Raw genomic sequence first — 17,808 nt, 5'->3', positions numbered from 1 at the left:
AACTGATTTGCAGCTGGGGCTGTCCTTGTCCTGGTTATACAGATGAGGAAATGGAAGGACAGAGGACAGGTACCTGGCCAAGGTCACGCAGGTCATAGCAGCAGAGCCAAGTGGGCTGCAGGGCCTGGGCCCCCACGGCCACCCTGCAAAGCAATCCCCCACCCCGCACCCCAGCATCCTAGCCGAGGACCCAGGGCAGCGGCTTACCCCTCCTGGAGAGGCTCATGGATCTCCTCACCGAGCCCAGCCTCTCGAGAGGGCACTGGTGCAACTCCTTAGTGACATACAAATGCTTCACCTACAAGCCAAAGAGACCACGCAGCTGCCCACCGGGGTTTCCCTGAAGCCAGTCTCGGGGCCGGCCCAGCTTCTCCTCCACGTCCACCATCCTTTTCCTCTCTCACTGGAGGGCAGGACTTTGGACAAGGGGCCCCAGGGAACCTGAGATGCAGAGCAATGGATCTCAGCTGTCCACCCAAACGTGGGGGGACTCAAGTGTGAAAATACACAAGTGGTTGATTTTACAAACAGCAGGACGGGGTTTGCAAACAGCACAGCCAGAAGAAGTTAGCGGCTGTGGGTTCCTGAGTCAACAGGAGGAAACTCAGGAACTGGGAACTGAAAGGACCTGATGGCTGGCCGAGTAGACTCCGTGACAGAGGCGTGCTTAGCAATACCGATGCACGGTGACAGTAAACACGTCAGCGTGTGTGCAGATGAGGACAGACATGGCATCTGTTCTAGTTCTTTCCTGTGGGCTAGAGAGACACTGACTCTATGGTCTCTCATGGCTCTCCTAGAGAGAAGAACTGGTCCCACATCGGAGCCAGGAGGCATTGGCGGCCACAGCCTTGGGGATGGGGCCAGGTTTTGCATGACCTCCCACCCACCGTTCAGGGCAGGGTGGCCCAGATGGGGCCCAGGGAAGGACTTACCTGATGGGGCCTGACACAGTTGGAGTTGAGATTTGGGTACCGTGTCCCTGGGTCCAGCGTGTACTGCTCAAAGTTCTTGTTGATGTTCTCCGGGGTGGTCTGAGGTAACAGCCGGTAAAGACTTTCTCTAGGATGAGGCAGAGCCCAGGGGTCAGGGATTGCTCTGGCAGCCTCATCCCCTCATTGCCTCACCCCTTCCCTGCTCTTAAGGGCTTCTTAGATGTGTTTGTGTACCTCTTCCCTGCAGTGCCTGGCCCCTGTGGTTCCTGAGACTCACAAAGTGGGGGACAGTTGAAGGGCTGGAGAGGGTGGGGGGGAGGGGGTGTCCAGCAGCAGTGATGCCAGCTTCCTTCCCCCGAGCAGAGGGCAGGGACACCCGAGCTGGTAGCCGAGGGACCTGTGGTTTTGCTATAACCACCACTCAGCCACGCTGCCTCCCGTGGCCTCCTGTTCCCCGTGACCACAGGCCACCACACCCAAGACCCGCAGAGGCCTGCCCCCCCCCACCATCAGTCTTGCCGTCTCCCAGTCCACCAGCTGTTACAGCCACGGGGCCGGCAGCGGGGTCTGGGGGGGAGCTCTGGGTCTCAGCAACAGCAGGAGAGGCCTGAGAGGTCAGATACCCGGCCCCCCACAGGGGAAGACACTCAGCCCCACAGCCGAGGCTTCCCCTCAACCTCTTCCGCTCACAGTGCCTGGGCCATGCTGGGAACCCCAACTTCGGGGTCACTCCAGATCAAGATTTCTCTTCTGCATTCAGGTCCTAAGGTCCTGGTCCCCAGAGAAGTCACGGGAGGAGGTAAAACATGACACAGAGAGTTTCCCCGGGGATCCTGATGATCAAATCAGGCCACATGTGGGAAGGAAATACAAGAGGACAGAGGCTCCAGGCTCATCCAGGAGCTGCCTGATGGCCAGCCCTGCTCCCTTTCCTGCCTGAGCTGTGGAACCAGTCCTACCCCAGCTGGAAGCCCCACTGTCAGTACTCACCTTTCAGCAAGCAGCTCCAGGGGAGGGGTGCCCTGGTCCCAGCTTTTCACCATCCAGGCTGTGTCAAAGGCTGCCAGGAAGCCTCGGGCACAGCCTGTACCCATGGGCCAAAATGGCTGGAGAAGAAAACATGCAAAATTCCAGATGGTTCTCATGCCCACCCTCCCCCCTCCCCCCAGCCTGCTATCCCATTCTATCCAGCACTTTGCTTGCTGAGCCCATGGAAGCCCTGAAGGGAGTGTGGGTGCGGTGTCATAGGAAGAGCAAAACTGCTCTGGGGCTCAAACAAGGCACAGGCAAGTCCGTTTGCCCACACCCCCCACACCTCCCCACCCCGGGGAGGGAGATGGAAATCAGGAAATGCTTCACAAAAGAGTTGCATTTATGCTGATTTTAAAGAACGGGTAGGCTTCTAATCTTGATCCGTTCAAGACTAGCATGGGCAAAGGCCTGGTGGAGGAACGGAGCTGAGTAGCAAGAGAGAATGCTGAGAGGGGCGGGCGGCGGCGGGGGCAGATCACAGCCCACACACCATGGTGAGCGAGGGCTGGTTCGCCAAGCTAAGTTCTAACTGAACTGTCCCATGGGCACCCAAAGCATGGTTTGGAATTTGACTCTTAACTTGGGATAAACAAACATTCTTTGGTTACTACTTACTTTAAAGATAAAAATGTAACCCTGCTGAAAACATTCGTTCAATCTAAGGATGCATGCAGTTGCCGATGCTCTGCGAAGCATTTTGAGCAGGGGGGCCACGGATGGAAGCCGGACTTTGGAGTCCACATGCCCTTTTGCCCCCTCTCCGATCTCCATGTTGCAAGGCCCCAGAGAGCTCCCCACGTGAAGGAGAAGATGTGGCCCAGCTGAGGGGGTACATGTTCTGAAGAGGGCCGCCCGCCCGTGAACGGCAGAGCAGGGCTGACTAGTTTCGTACTGTGACAGAGATCAGCCCGAAGAGCCCAGAGTGGGGAAAGGAAAGCAGAATGAGCAACTCTGGGTCTGGTGAAAGGGCAGGCCAGGTGCAAGCTGGAGCCAGGATGGGCTTGGCCGACTCTGGCCTGCTGGCAGGGAGCCCAACATTCCCCTTGGCTGCACGACAGCAGATGCCGTTGGCCACACCAGAAATGCAGGGATCTGTCTTCTACTGGGAATCGGGTGGGGTTCCCAAATGCAGGCGCTACCTCGAGCAAGCTGTCGCCCACCAGGGCCACAAGGAGCTGGTGTGACTGGCGCTCGCGCACCAAGGCCGCATTCTCGGAGGCGTACATGGAGGTAAAGTCGAACATGGCCACGTCCGGCTGCCCATAGTGGTTCAGAGCAAAGTCTAACGATGGCAGCTGGTAATTGGTGGCGAAATCTGCGGCCTCACGGGCGTAGGAGAGCAGGTTGTCCTGGTTCACGTTCTCTGTGCACAGCAGCATCTCCGTGTCGATGTAGTCCTGGGGAGAGAAAGAGAGCACGGTGCGGGAATCCGCCCCCGTGACAGGCAAGCCTTCATACCCACGTCTTTGCAAAAGGACTTGGAATGGGCTTGCACAGCAAAGCTAAGCAAAACAGAAAATCAGGGCCAAAGGAATCAGGAGGAACCAAATCAGTCATCTGTCAGGGTTAACAGAGCTGTGATTAGGCCTCACGCTTGGCTTTGAGCTTCCTGGCATCCAAGGCAATGGGGAAATGTGATCTATGGCAGGGCTTTCCTTATCAGAAAGAAGGAAGCGTAGAAATTCCTAGGGGAGGAGATTTTTTTCCTGGCACTAAATTTTAAAAGAACGGTCTCACGTAGGAATTTTGACAGGGAACATAGTGTTGTAATGACCAGCTTACTCAATAATGGTCTAGCGGTAAATGCAGGAGTATATTTCCCATGGCTGGTTCTTGTGATAACTTTCAGTAAAATTAAAAGACAAGAGAGCAAGTAAGGAACAGTGATTTCTTAGTGGACTAAGCTAAACTAACATCGTCCAGACATGCTGTGTTTAGTGGTCAAACAAGACCAGAAAAGACATGGGTGCTTGGCAGTGCTCGTAAACCTTCCCTCCAGAATCAGCTCTCTCTTTTCTTGAGAGGCTAGGGCTGCTTGGGGCTCTGCTGTGCTCTTACAATGTTAACTGTCCGCTCCCCACTGGAAGGAGGAGGGCCCTGGCTTAGAGGAGCAGGATATCCCTCCCTAAGGGACCCTCGCAGCGACCTGTGGGAAGTCTCCCAGAGTCTAATCTGCTCGTCATATGGCTAAGAAGCTAGAAGGCTATCTTTCCCAAAACGTGACACAGAAAGTGCAGATCCCAAGGGGAGGCGGGGGCATGGGTGGGAACCAGTGTGTAAGACCAACACAGGCCTTGGGGTTATCCAGAGCATGAGGTTGGATTCCACCTTTGCTGTTCACTGAGCAAACTTGGGCAAATTACTGAACTTTTTTGAGTTTCCATTTTCTCATTTGTAAAATGGGAATAACAAAATCCACTTTACACAGGGAGGACCGAAGGAAATCATAGACATAAAGTCCCCAACCCGATGCCTGGCACGTGGGAAGTGCTCAGTGAATGGGAATTTCTGTCCCCTATAATTCATGATGGCACAAAACACAGCATCTGGTGCAGTACATTCCTGGACCCACCCATGCACCACCAGGAGCATTTACAAAGGTCTTAGCAGGCACAGCCACATCTACAAACAGAGTGACCCACTGTGTCAATTTTCCTAATAACCACGATTTCAAATATCATGTTCCAGAAATTCTAACATGGTCACACCAAACTACATCACCCAGACCGCACCCAGCATTGGCCCGGGAACCGTGTGTCAGCCGGTGGTGCTCAGGCTGGAGCTCCTGCCATTCACTTGTCCTTTCTCACGCCTGTTCCTACAGTCACATGACCAATTCCCTCCCTTAAAGGTGTGGAGAGGAGACGGGGAAGGGTGAATGGAGAGGTCTTGAAAACATCCCCTCTTCAAAGCATGCCGCAGGTGGGCAGGCTGACGAGTGAGTGTGAGCACTGCACCATGAAGGTCCCTGGTGCTGGTGGCCCAGACAGGAACGCGGGGACCTGCACAGGGAGCAGACCCCCAGGCTGTGTTGGGCTGAGAGCCCATGTGGCCCAGGGCTGCTGGGAGGAGCCGAGGGACCTTGTCAGGCAGGAGGTTCCAGGGGAGTGGGTGGATACAGAAGCAGGACCACTGGGATAGGGTGAGAACAAGGACAAGGGAGAGAACGGAGGGAATGGCAGGCCTGGAGAAGGGAGTTCTAAATTAAGACAGAGGCAGGAGAATGAGGGTGGGGCCCACTTTCCACAGGCACAGGTACCGAAGAGAGGCTGTGTCCTAGGCAGAGAGGGGGGCAGTAGAGAGAGAAGCAGCAGGAATAGCCCAGGTGGGGAATCTGACAGGAAGAGGAGTCGCCCCACGTACTGAGCTAAAAAGAAGGCTGGAGACCGGAAGAGAAGGTCAGGCAATGGCTTCCAGTGAGGGCGGGTTCAGCATCGGGAGACCAGCTATGATGTGTGCTTACCTTGCCCACCTGGCCATAGTGCTCCCTCCCACAGTGGCGAGACCAAGCCTGCTGCATCCAGGATCCCTAGCCTGTATGTATGTGGCCCAGCAGAGGCAGGGTCCCGGGGTAATGGGCTGCCCTCCTTTTGTGACAGAGAGCAAGATGGACAGAGCGGGGAGCCCAGAGGCATGGTTTCCTGAGGAGAAACTTCACTCTCCCTTCAGCAGCCATGGAAAGAAGCCCAGAGGTCAGCAGGAATAGATGGGGAAGCAGATCAGTCAGTCACTCAACACACATTTGCTCAGCACCTCTGTGTGCCTCTAGGAAGATGCTGACCCATGTGGGGAGAGGAAACGAGAGAGGACATGCCATTCCCCTGGGAGCACGACAAGAATGTTAATTTGAGTGGCTTGGGTTAGATGGACCAGCTCCCAGCTATGCAAATGCTATAGAGCTTGGCTGGACACAGGGAGACTCGAGGCCAGAGCTCCTGAACCAAATGGCCGTCCAGCTCTCTCATGTCCGGCCTGGGGCCTGTAATTTCGAGATGAGAATTCCTGTCTTATACCTAGAGGCCCCTCAGCACTGGCTCAGAAGATGCCCCCAGAGTCTGTGAGGGAAAGAAAGGCCTTGGTGAGGACACCCACGAGCCCGGGATCTGCTCCCAGCTCTTCCACAGTCATGACAGGTTCACAGTGAGTCACACGTGCCCACCTGTGCCATGACAGACAGATGGGAGTATGGAGGAGCTTTGATAACTGCCCAAGAGCTGAGTCACCATGAGCAACATGTCTTGACCTGGACAAATGCCCTGGGATGCCCTGAGGGAGCCCTGGTGTCCCAGAGGCTAGAGTACTCAGCCAGTGAAATAGGAAACCCACGTCAAACTCTGCCTAACTCCCTGGGGGTGGGGTCAGGGGCTGACAAAAGCCTCCTCGGTCCCTCCTTTGCAGAGGTGCCCACTGTGCTGGCAGCCCTGGACCCCAAACAGTCCTTCACTGTCTGCCATAGTCCTCCTGATGAACGAGGCAACTTCAAGAGGGGTGCCTGTGGAGCAGAGGAAAGAAGGGGCCACCACCCCCACCTCCCCCAGACCACGTCAGCCGTGGAGTACCAGACGCTGAAACTCATTGCTCACACATCTGCTAGCTGTGCTCAGTCAGCTTCTTCCAACCCCCGTCCCGCCATTCACAGCCTCCTGTCTGTAGCTCGGGCTCTCAGCGAGGACCTGAGCCACGTGGAGAAGGCCCCGGGGATGGCTGGGTTACTCATGTCACCCGACCAGCAGCCAGCACAAGTGGCAAGAGGACAGGCACATTCTTCTCCGACAAGCAACAATGAATAGTCACCATGCCGCCCGGGCTCCAGGCTGACACCCCGAGAGCAGGCTGACCTCGGATGGCACCAGGCAACAGCCGAGGCAGGAACAGAGGTTCTGGAAGGGTTGAAAACCTGACCAAAGAAGCTTCCAGCCCAGGGCCCCCAACTCCATGTGCTTTCTTCCAACTTGGTGCTCGGTTGAAGCATGAAGATGCAAAGGCAAGACACAGAGGCCAGGAAGCCAACAAGACAAAAAAGCAGGTGTCCAAACCAGACAGAAGTTACGCAGGGAATCTGTAAACTCCCCCTATATGGGCCAGGCCCTGGGACAGTTGCTCTGTATGCATTTTCTCATTTACTTCTGCAAACAACCCTTTCAGCCAGAAACCATTATTCGGAGTCTCCAGAGAAGGAGACTGAAGCTCAGAAAAGCTGAGCAGCTTAGTCACAGTCCTGAGTTAATCTTCGACTGAGCCAAGATTCAAACGAAGCCTTTCTGACTGCGAGAACAGAGAGCTCCCCGCCACCCCATGACAAGAGGGCCACAGAGGGAAATTCACAAGCGAGTGTTGTCTCAGTGCCCCACTAGGATGAGGAGCCCCCATCGGCCTCCAAATGACATGGGACTTTCCCGAAACAGGGCAGGGTTGAATGAGACGTGGGGAAGGAAAAGACTCAGCCAATCTCTTGGGAGCAAAGGCTCACACGAACACCTGGGTGAGGGTCTCAGCCCAGCCCACAGCTCTCTGCAGAAACACGTCTGTGCGTAGTGGTGTGGGCTCCTTCATCCAACACTCACACAACAGCAGGTTAAAATCAGGTTAAAAGCACACAACAGCACGGAGGAGGAGAGTGGTGGGTGGTGGTTCTTTCCCACCTGCCCCCTACCCCCTTGCTCAGTTTCCTGCAGGACAGCACCTACTCCTGCACTTGCTGGGTCACAAAGGGAAAGACAGGACATCGCAGCCAAGAGATACGTACATTAATGATGACACCTTTGTCAAGCAGGCTCTGCTTCTTGGCGGTCATGACAAAATAGTGGGTGCAGTCCTTGTAGTAAACAATGTTCTCAAGATCAATCCCTGCAAAGGGAAGCGTGCATGGACTCAGTTTGACTCCCTCAGTGTCTCAGTGCCTCGCTGCATTACAGGTGTCATTACCTACCCGCATGTATTCACGTTAGGCAAGTTTTTAAAACATACAAGGCTGGAAAAGATAAAACTAAGTGCTAGAATTTACCCAACTCCACACAGCTAGCTTTTATTGTACCACAAAGACACTATGTGGTTTTTTTTTTTTAAGGTTTATTTATTTTAGAAAGAGAGAGCGCACGTGCATGTGAGCAGGGGGAGGGGCAAAGGGAGAGAGAGAATCCCCAAGCAGACTCCTCTCTGAGCATGGAGCCTGACTCAGGGCTTGATCCCAGGACCCTAAGATCATGACCTGAGCCAAAATCAAGAGTCGGCTGTTTAACCGACTGAGCCACCCAGGTGCCCCAAAGACACTATGTGTTTTTTTAAATTAAGATGTAATTGACATATAACATGGTGTTAGTTTAAGGTGTACGACATGTTGATTTGATATATTTATATATTGCAATATAATTAAAGCATTTAAAAAATAGAGAAAACCTCAAAGTCTTTAGGGACTGTGGACCAGTATTTCCAAGCTAGAGTGAAGTGCTACAGAAGGGCCAAGAGCTCTCCGGGGCATGGCAGCTAAGCAACAACAGAGCCAGGATTTGAACCCCAGCTTGTCTGATTCCAAGTCCCATCCACCATGCCCTCCATGTGGCCAGAGATTCAAAGAGCTGTGGAAATTCTTTCAAGACTGTGCTAAGCGATGTTTCTACTATCCCCCCTGTGTGTGGGGAAACCCAGATGCCCTGGCAGGAACAACTCAGTTTAGAGGGCTGGGTTGTATAGCTTTGCACTTTCCAGCAGTTGCAAAAACCCTTCATAGGTTAGGTTTCTGCATTAAAAAAAAATGCTATGACAGCTTAGCTCAGTGGTTCTCAAAGTGGGGCCCCCCTAGCCAGCACCATCAGCATCACCTGAGAACCCAGAAATGCTAATGATCAGGACCCCACCCTGGACCTAGTAAATCAGAAACTCTGAGCGTAGGGCCATCAATCTGCACTTTGACGAGCCTACAGGGGATTCTGATGCACGTGTCAGTTCGAGAACCACTGGCTTAGCTTCCTCAAAGGGAGAGAAAGGAACAGACACATAACAACCTATCAGCAGTTGATAAGGGCGTCCTGGGTAACCATAGGAACCCCTTTATTACTGTTAAATAGGAAACAGCCATCAATGCAGAGGGCCCCCAGAGAATGGGAGGAAATTCATCGTTGTCACCTTGTAAGGGGCACAGTGAAACAATGGCCAAGGGTGACCATCCCAGTGAAATTTAAAGGAAACTCATTGAAACATTTGGAAAAACACACTCAATGTCCTGTCATAATTCGTATTTGGTGATTTGCTGAAGTATTTATCTTCTCAGTTTTTGAGAGGAAGGGAGGGTTGAACTAATTCTTAAATCATTCAGAAGAGCATAACATGCTGGGAGAAAACACTCTAATAAAATCATGCCACCGTGGTGAAACTCAGAAGGTCACACAATGAGCACATGTCCTCGTGGCCAGAGAGTGGCACAGTCTGCTCCGTAAGGAATCCCATTTCTAGAAAACCAAATGGAAATATTCCAGCAGGAGCAGTTTGCTCTGTAAGGGTAAGTAACTGAAAGGTCTAAGTCAGAGGCCAGCACACGTTTGCCATAAAGGGCCAGACAGTATTTCAGGCTTTGCAAGCCATCCGGGCCCACAACCACTCATGGGCAGTGACATGCATGAACAGGCGTGGCTGTGTTCCAATAAGCTTTCATTTATGGACCTGGAAACCTGAGTTCTATATAACTTTCGATTTGTCAAAAAATATTCTTCTTTTGCTTTTCCTTCAGCCATTCCAACCACAGTTTGCAGGCCTCCAATGTAGACACTCAGGCAGTGACAAACATCCAGTTCCTGAGCTATTCTGCAGCCTGCAAAACTGACCATCTGGAGGACTTGGCTGCAATATGGACAATATTTACAATGCGATGCCGAATGAGAAAACCAGAATCACAAAGAGTACTAGCGCTCTGCTAAGAGCTGGAGCCATGTAAAAAGGGAGGGTACAGGTGGACGGTTACTGAAAAGCAGTATATGGAAATGAGGACTATTTCTGTGCCAGGTTGACAGTGAGTGTGGATGATTTATTTCTAGCATAAAAATTTTAGGGGCGCCTGAGTGACTCAGTTGGTTAAGCGTCCGACTCTTGGTTTCAAGTTAGGTCATGATCTCAGGGTCGTGGGATCGAGCCCCACGTCCGGCTCCACGCTCAGTGCAGAGTCTGCTTGAGGATTCTCTCTCCCTCTCCCTCAGCTTCTCCTTCCCCCTCTGTTTCTCCCCTGACTCACACTCTCTCTCTCAAAATAAATAAAATCTTTAAACAAATTTTTTTTAACACTGTTGTCACACTGCCTTTCAAGGAGAGATAAGATTTTTAAATCAGGTTAAAAGAAAAATCTGGAATTTACTTAATTGGCAGCGGGGTTTCATCCCTCTTTCTCCTCACCGTGCTTTACTTCTCTCCATCATCTTTTGACCGCCTGACGTGCTAGTTATTTGTTTACTGACAGTCTCCCCCCATAGAATATAAGCTCCAAGAGAGGGGTCTCGTTTTGCCCACTGCTCTTTCTCAGGCCCTTGAGCAGCATCTGGCACCAAGTGCGCAGTCAATAAATATTTGTTGAGTACATGAATGAGTATCTTCGAAAGATACTCAAGGCCCATGGCTAGGGGACAACTGATGCCCTGGGGTGAGTACATGTTTCCTGGGCATCCCTGGATGTCCCTTATGGGGAACGACAGCTGGTACACTGAACTAGAACACCTACACTTCTTCGGGGACCAACCCGGGGTTACTGGTTCCCTCCTCAGAGGGCTCCCTGAAGCTCACGCTGCCTCAGGCATAGACCGATCTCCCTGCATCAGGGTGGTTTACCTGGGTGTCCATCACTGGACAAGGAGCCATTTGGGGAGGGGATGATGTCAACCTCAACTTTGTACCCCACGATACTGAATACAAGCACACAATGGGCATGTTGACTAAATGCTGAGTAAATATATCTTTATCCATTTTCATGTACAACATCCAGAACCTTCCCTCGAGAAGCTCTCTCATCCTTGAAGGAACCCTGCCCATTTCTATCCTATGGAGAAGTCGCTGCTTCCACTTAATCAGAGTGAGTCTCCCAATCCCAAGAGCTGGGAATGCCCAGCATGGACAATGGCCTGGTTTGGAGAAAGGTGAAGGTCCCACCTGTTTCTTCTTTAAGGTCCTGAAAAAACTTCTGGTTGAAGATGAAAGCCACACCACTGATCTCTTCCACCTTGGCCTCAGCTGTGCTGTTTCTGTTTATGAAGTTGGCGGTGATGGCAATAGCCAACTTCCCACGGAATTCTTTCCTTCTGAACCCTGCGTGAGGAAAAAGGCAAAAAGGGAGTCTTTCTTCTGCATTTGGTGTGAAAACTGAGAACGATTATGGAGGAAGCTGTTCTCAGATGCCTCACAGGCCAGTGAAACTAGAGTTCTGCATCTCTGGAGAACAGGGGCAGGCATTTGGAAATGCCAAGGTTCGTACCTGAGGAAGAAACACACCACCAGAGGCCTCAGTCAGGGGGACTTTCTCCATTCCTAAAATCTATAGGACCAGTTATTCTGGTTAGGCTTCTACATACAAAAGGCTAAAGTGATTTTCCCAGCAGGCTCATCCTGCTAAGATTTGCTAGGCACTGTTGCTAGGAAAACCCATGACACGTGCACTTTGAACTTACATGATTCAAACTATGTTGTCAGCATTTTTCATGTTTTCCTCCCTTTGAAAAGTAGGATTATGAGACTGAATTCCTGTGGGATGGGGATTTTAACAAATTTTCTATTTCTAGTCTCCAGTGATTGGCGCTTAGTCCACACTCAGTAAATATATAATGAGTAGGCAAAAGTATAACTTGCAATTGATTTAATACAATGATTCCTTGGGGTTCTTCTAGTAGTTAATGGTTTACATTAAAATTGATTTTCAATGGTGGTGACACAGAGGATCCCAAGCAGGTGGTCACACTTCAACGGAGCATCTTCTGCCAATCCCCTTCCTTTCTAGCATCTGGCTATCCCATAGTCCTGAATCCTCCCTCTGCCCCAGACACTGTTGTTTACTTTGCTTAACTCAAGGCTCTCATCACAAGGGCAGGCTCTCTGGACATGCCTTTGTCTTCAGCCTCCTCTGGGAACTCCCCCTACATTTGCTCACCGCATACTCAAACCTCATGCTGATTCCCAAACTTCTCTGTCAATACTCCCTTTGACTAGAAACCTTGGGGTTTTTCTCAATACCTCCTCTTTAAGTCATTCTTCATTAGACTTTATTGAAATGGTCAGAAATGGCCATTATTGTCTAGTCTAGTATTTCTTAACTGGGAATGACCTTGGCCCCCAGGGGGCATCTTGGCAAAGTGTGGAGACATTTCTGGTTGCTACAACTTGGGGGGTGCTACTGGTGTCTAGCGGGGAGAGGCCAGGGATGCCGCTAAGCATCCTATTGTGCACAGGACAAAGAATGATCTGGCCCCAAATGTCAACAGTGCCAGTATAGAAAAACTCCCACTCTAGTCTACTTATTTGGTGCTAAGCTGCCTAAATGGCTCCCCTCTTTCTCACAGCTTCTTTTCCTGCCCATGATATGCCTAACTATACTCAGGCAAAGTGTGGATTTTGGATTGGCAAATATTCAGACTTACAATTTTACCCAACCACCAAAATGGCCCCATAAATTCCAACAGCACAACATCCAGGTTAGCAGCTTAAAAAGTCTTTGTCAGATATGGGTTATTGATTGCAGGGGTCGGGCGAGTGTAGGGATGGAGAAGAGAGAGGCGCAAGAGTGGGGAAAGGGTCCTGGTGGCACAGCACGTGGGTAGGGCCCAGCTAGGCAGCCCACACCTCCCAAATCCTCCAGCATCAGCCCTCTTTCCGGGAGTGTGTTCTGTCCTCAGAGGACATGCCCTCCCCATCAGAAATCCGCAGCCTGCAGACCTTGAAGGGGGGCAAGCTTGAAGAGCAGATAGCCACCAATCTGAGAGAGGCCATGTGGGACCACTTTGTCCATAATCTGCAGTCTCGCCTTCATACAGTTAGCGCCAATTAGTACAACCTCTGAGTCAATTAATCTTCAGGGGAGGGGCTAGGGGATTGAAGACATTTCTGGCAGTGGCGCTCTTCTCCCAACCTGACCAGATCTTACTCCAAGAAAACATGTTATGCTTCCAACTCCAGAACTCAGAGAAGCAGGGTTTTGCACCTTGACAGTCTGGGAAAAGCTTATCTTATTGCCCAGCAGTGAGTGTGCTTAAAAGTTATGGAAGAGACGGGCTCCTCCTGCTGGGGTATTACATGTGACAGGACAAGAAGGCCACGGAGAGTCTAAGAATGGTTGTCTTAGCTAGATGGAGTAAGTGGGAAAGTGCTAAGTACCATGGATTCATTGACAGGAGCTCAATAAATGCATGTTGACTTTCAATTTCCATGGCACTTTACCTTTATAAAGCATTTTTACATACAAGTCCTTTCCTAGCCCTCATGACAATGCTTTGAGGAGGTTCTATTATCTACATTTTACAGATGGGAAGCCTGACGTTCAGAGACCATGAAATGCTTGCCCTCAGGCACGGCAGGACAGTCTGCCCTTCTATCAAGGCCCCCATCCAGCTTTGGCACCTGCTATCTTGCCGCCATTCTGCAGCACCCCCCCAACTCCCGTGCCCCACCCCCCTCAGCTCCAGGAATAAGAGTCTTCACCTTCCAGCGTGTTCCTGCGGCCGTCGGCACCAATGATGACGTCAAACTCAAAGTCCGACAGAGAGTGGTCCGCAGGGAGAAATTCTGCCCGCCAGCCGATCTCTGCCAGAACAGAAAAATGATTTGAGTTGGCAGAGAAAGGTGGGAGGTCCCTTCAGTATTGGCCAGGGAAAAAGGGGATAATATCACTAGGTAGAGGCACCGCAGGCAGAGCTGCCAGAGGAAAGATCCAGAGTTATCCTAAATCACACCCTCATCTGGAGTCCTTCTGGCTTTAATAGCAGTTCAATCCAGGACAAGGTAAACCAGCAGCGCCCACCCCATGCCTGATTTAACTGGTTTCTCTAAAGGCTGGGAGTCTATCCTCAATGATTCTCAGGCCAGTCTCACTTGAACCCTGTTTGTCTCAGTGTATTCTACCATGTTCTCTTCATAGTCCCCTCTATTCCTCCTTGCCCTCCTATTACCAACCAGACCTGAAGGACGTGCTAGGTGTCATGAAACCAGTTTGGCTTCCCACTTCATTATGCTCGAAATGTTCTGATGGGCAACACACAGCCTTCGATGAGAACATTTCCAGGTAACACCTTGCTGGTCACCCAGAATTGGGTCTGAGAAAGGCGAAGGGCACACGCATCTCTGGAAGTTCACTAACAGATGCTGTCTTGCTACAAAAGCCACGGAAGGCCTCTCCTCCATTCTGAAATATTCTGGGCGGAGGACAGGAGAGGTCAGAGTTGTAACGAGCCCGCGAAGCTCTGAGGTCTCTGACATGAAGCTGCCCAAACCACAAGCCCTGCCCAGGCAGCAGCAGCTTTCAATAAGAAATAAGCTGCAGAGGCATCATGAACAAACTCTGACCACGGTGTGTGTGACTTCAGCATTTACATAAACATACTAAAAGGAAAAAGAGCAACGTGACTAAAGAAGACGACATACCCACCACGGGTGTATTTTGTGGTTTGTAAATTATGCTTCCATAAGGCTTCAGAATATTATATACCAAATAATATCATGAGCACTTATTTCATATTTGCTCTAGAAGCTTCACGTTTTTTTTAACTGGGTTTTAAAATATCACGTGGGTACAACAAGTGTAGCCACATGTCCGTGTGTGTTCCCACGCAGCCTGGAGAGCATAGGAATGAACTTCATCAAACGACCGAATCTAGGTCTTCTATCCTAATTACCTATTACTTTGTTTGTCAAAGTACCACCTCCCAACAAGGTAACCAAATTATAGGTTTAATGACTTAATAAATCCCCTGGGAGGAGAAGAGCAAACCTAAAGTGACAGCATTGGTCAGGAAAGGTAACACATCCTCTGAAGGAATTATGCCCAACAGCTCCCGACAAGAATAACTCTTACAGGAACATTCTCTGAGAGCTGCGAATGCGATTTCCATTCCGCAATTTCTGATTTCTAGACAAAAGAGGAAGATTATACTGTACTTTGATTTTCTTGATCTTCAGGAGGCTCTAGAACCTTTACAAACTCCACGTTCACATGGATTTCAACTCCCAGCATCAAGGCCACCTTGAATAGGATGAGCTGCAACTGACGAATGCCTGTTAGAAAGGAAGGGGGAAAGAGAAGAATTATCAGTAGCAATGCTTGAGTCCTCCTGTATGCTTTATAGCATATAGTCCTCCTCTATAATTGCTGCTCAGTGGTCTCTGAGCAGAGCAGTGTTCCAGCAATGATCACGACTGAGAACTAATTATGTGCCAGCTACTCAGTGTTTTCTTATTTAACCCTCACCATGACCCTGTGGGATAGTTATTCCCATTTCACAGATGAGAAATTGAGGCTCCGTGAGGTGAAGTGACTTGCTCAAGGTCATACAGCAGCAAAACTAGAATGTGGACCCAGATCTGCCTGATTCCAAGACTGTGCTCTAGCTTTTAGAAAATGCTATCATGATGGAGGCTCTCCCTTTCCTGCCTCCTTCCTGAGACGGGCTAGAGGTCTGACAAGTTAAAGACAGAAAGAGGAGTAGACCTAGAGAGTAATGGCCATAAGTAAAGTCAGTGATGAAATGGGTCATTTTGTGAAGGACTGAGCCTAAGCTCTTAGCCATCCAGGGTCAGTGTCAGGCGGGAAATTCTCTCCACAGAGCTGGACTTATGGGAATTCACCTTGTACCCACTCCCTAAACTCCCCTGATGAGTGTCACCACCTCGTTTCTCTACCTCGTCCCCAGCCATTCAGCACACATGGGCATGCCTCCAAATATTTTTCTGTAGAGCGAGAAACTTTCTGCAAGAGGCTGGGGCACTTGGGTGTTAGGAGGCTTCTGGGGGTGGCAATCTCAGTGAAAATCTCCTTCACAGGGGGTGGGGAAGAAGTCAGATTGCAATGGAAGGGGGCATGAATGGGACACACAGACCAAGTCTACACCCCCTCTTTCTACAGCAAATGCTTTGAAATAGGAAAAAGTAAAGGAAATAAGAGAGGGTAGAGGGGCAGTGAGGTAAGGGGCAGGAACCCGGGAGGGAGCAGAGTGGAGCTGAGCCTCAGACATGGGGTGAGGGGAGGGAACAGGTACTCAGGTGGAGGCCAGTGCAGGAGGACGGAGAGGGGCTGGGGCTGGGAGTGCCCCCCAGTGGCTTCTCCTCCCCAGAGCACAGGAGGAAGGCCATCTGCTCAGAAGGAGGAGGCTGTGGTGGAGGTTTGGAGCACGTGGGAGCTGGAGGTAGATGCTGACATGGGACAGTTGGGAACTGCTGAGCCGTGCTGGGGGGCGAGGGCAAAGCCTGGGCTGCAGACCAGGGTTGGTATGAAACGAAGCCAGTCAGCTGGGGCTTAAAGAAGCCAATGCCCCTCACGCCTGGAAACAGGCATAGGCAGTGGCCTGGCCTCTCCTCATCATTTCAAGGTTCCTAATTGATCTTGTTCCAGCACATGGGAGGTGTTCAATAAATTCTCCCTGTCTCCCTTCCCACAGGCTATGGAACTGCTCTTGACAACAAGTGCCCTGAATGTCAGAATCTCAGATCCAGACTCTTGCCAGTGTTTCTGCATACCGGGTTTTTTCTGAGAACTAGGGGTTAAATGGGAGCCCCATCAGTGGGGGCAGAGAGGGGCTCCCAGCCAGCAGGGAAGGCAGCCCAACAGATGGGGGTGGTGCTCTGGTGCCCAGCTCTGCCTCTCAGGAGCGCCTGATGGGAAAGTGGTGCTCAATGTTGTAGTTCCGAATTGGGCACTAACATACATTCTTCTGTGGGTGGTAGAGAATATCCCAAAAGCTGACACTGCAGCCTTCTGGGCAAACCCAAATTTCTTTCCAATGGACTCCTGGAATTTTCTCATGCCAGAGAGGGAATAAAATCTGGGGCCTCTGCTGATAGGTTCCCCTGTATCCATGACTAAATTACATCCTATGTGGCTGCCCACCTTCTCCAGTCATTCCTCTGAGCCCCACGCCCTTTCCTGTGGTTCCTGTCTGCATGAGAACACGGCTCGCAGGGCTCTCCTCCCACTCACAGGTTGGGAGACTGCAGCTCTGACATCTGAAGCTGGGGACCCTGCTGCCTCTTGCCCACTGCACACCAATGGATGCAAAACATTTCCTGAGTACCTACTACCTGCCAGGCACAGTGATAGGCACATCACAAACTTGACCTCACTTGATTCTCTCAGCGGTCCTGGGAGGCAGGCATTCATCCCATGTATGGGAGACAAAACTTGAGGCCTGCAGAAGGTAAGGAATTTGACCCAACTCCCACAGCAAATGGGCAAGACAGATTTGGGGCCCAGATTTGTCCAAGCCCTTGAACTCTCCCCACAGTGTTAACCTCCCTGACTTTTATGGGACACAGTTTTCTATACGAAATGGCTAAAGACCTCCTCCCTGCTCAGCCCAAGAGGGAAGTCTGTTCTCCCACAGCCTGTCTGCACAGATCTTGCCTGGAGACCCAGGCTGGAGTAACACAGAGCAGAAGGGCCTCGGTGCTCCCCAGAGCGTACTCGGCGTGCAGGGCTGGCCCAGGGCCTGAAATCCATGTTTTCTGCTCCCCACTCCTTGTCTGGGTGAACCCCTGTCATGATGCCCTCTCTCTTTTTAGAACTCAAGGCAACTTGGTTCAGGGCCTGTCAATTGTGTCATTCCTCTGTTCTAAAACCTCGGTTTCCCCCAGAACTGGCAGCACAACATCCAAGAGGCGCTCGACACCCTGG

General features: G+C 51.1%; 1 protein-coding gene across 4 annotated transcripts in view; it reads right to left on the bottom strand.

Moving 5' to 3' along the window:
• MICAL2 (microtubule associated monooxygenase, calponin and LIM domain containing 2) overlaps nucleotides 1–17,808 on the bottom strand; it is a 210,713-nt gene that overhangs the window by 109,651 nt on the left and 83,254 nt on the right. For all 4 annotated transcript variants that reach the window (XM_064577105.1, XM_064577103.1, XM_064577104.1 and 1 more), the window contains exons 4-11: nucleotides 15,081–15,197; nucleotides 13,629–13,730; nucleotides 11,094–11,249; nucleotides 7,714–7,814; nucleotides 3,107–3,364; nucleotides 1,926–2,041; nucleotides 936–1,062; nucleotides 208–298 (exon numbers count right to left, since the gene is read on the bottom strand). In XM_064577105.1, coding sequence (XP_064433175.1) covers nucleotides 208–298; nucleotides 936–1,062; nucleotides 1,926–2,041; nucleotides 3,107–3,364; nucleotides 7,714–7,814; nucleotides 11,094–11,249; nucleotides 13,629–13,730; nucleotides 15,081–15,197 — 1,068 coding nt within the window. The remainder of the gene's footprint in view (nucleotides 1–207; nucleotides 299–935; nucleotides 1,063–1,925; nucleotides 2,042–3,106; nucleotides 3,365–7,713; nucleotides 7,815–11,093; nucleotides 11,250–13,628; nucleotides 13,731–15,080; nucleotides 15,198–17,808) is intronic.

This window comes from Mirounga angustirostris, unplaced genomic scaffold, assembly GCF_029215605.1.
Source record: "Mirounga angustirostris isolate CCGP_5_RB_7025 unplaced genomic scaffold, mMirAng1.0.hap1 SCAF_13, whole genome shotgun sequence".
Taxonomy (NCBI): domain Eukaryota; kingdom Metazoa; phylum Chordata; class Mammalia; order Carnivora; family Phocidae; genus Mirounga; species Mirounga angustirostris.
The sequence above is the reverse complement of the archived record's forward strand: the minus strand, read 5'-3'. Positions and strand labels throughout refer to the sequence as shown.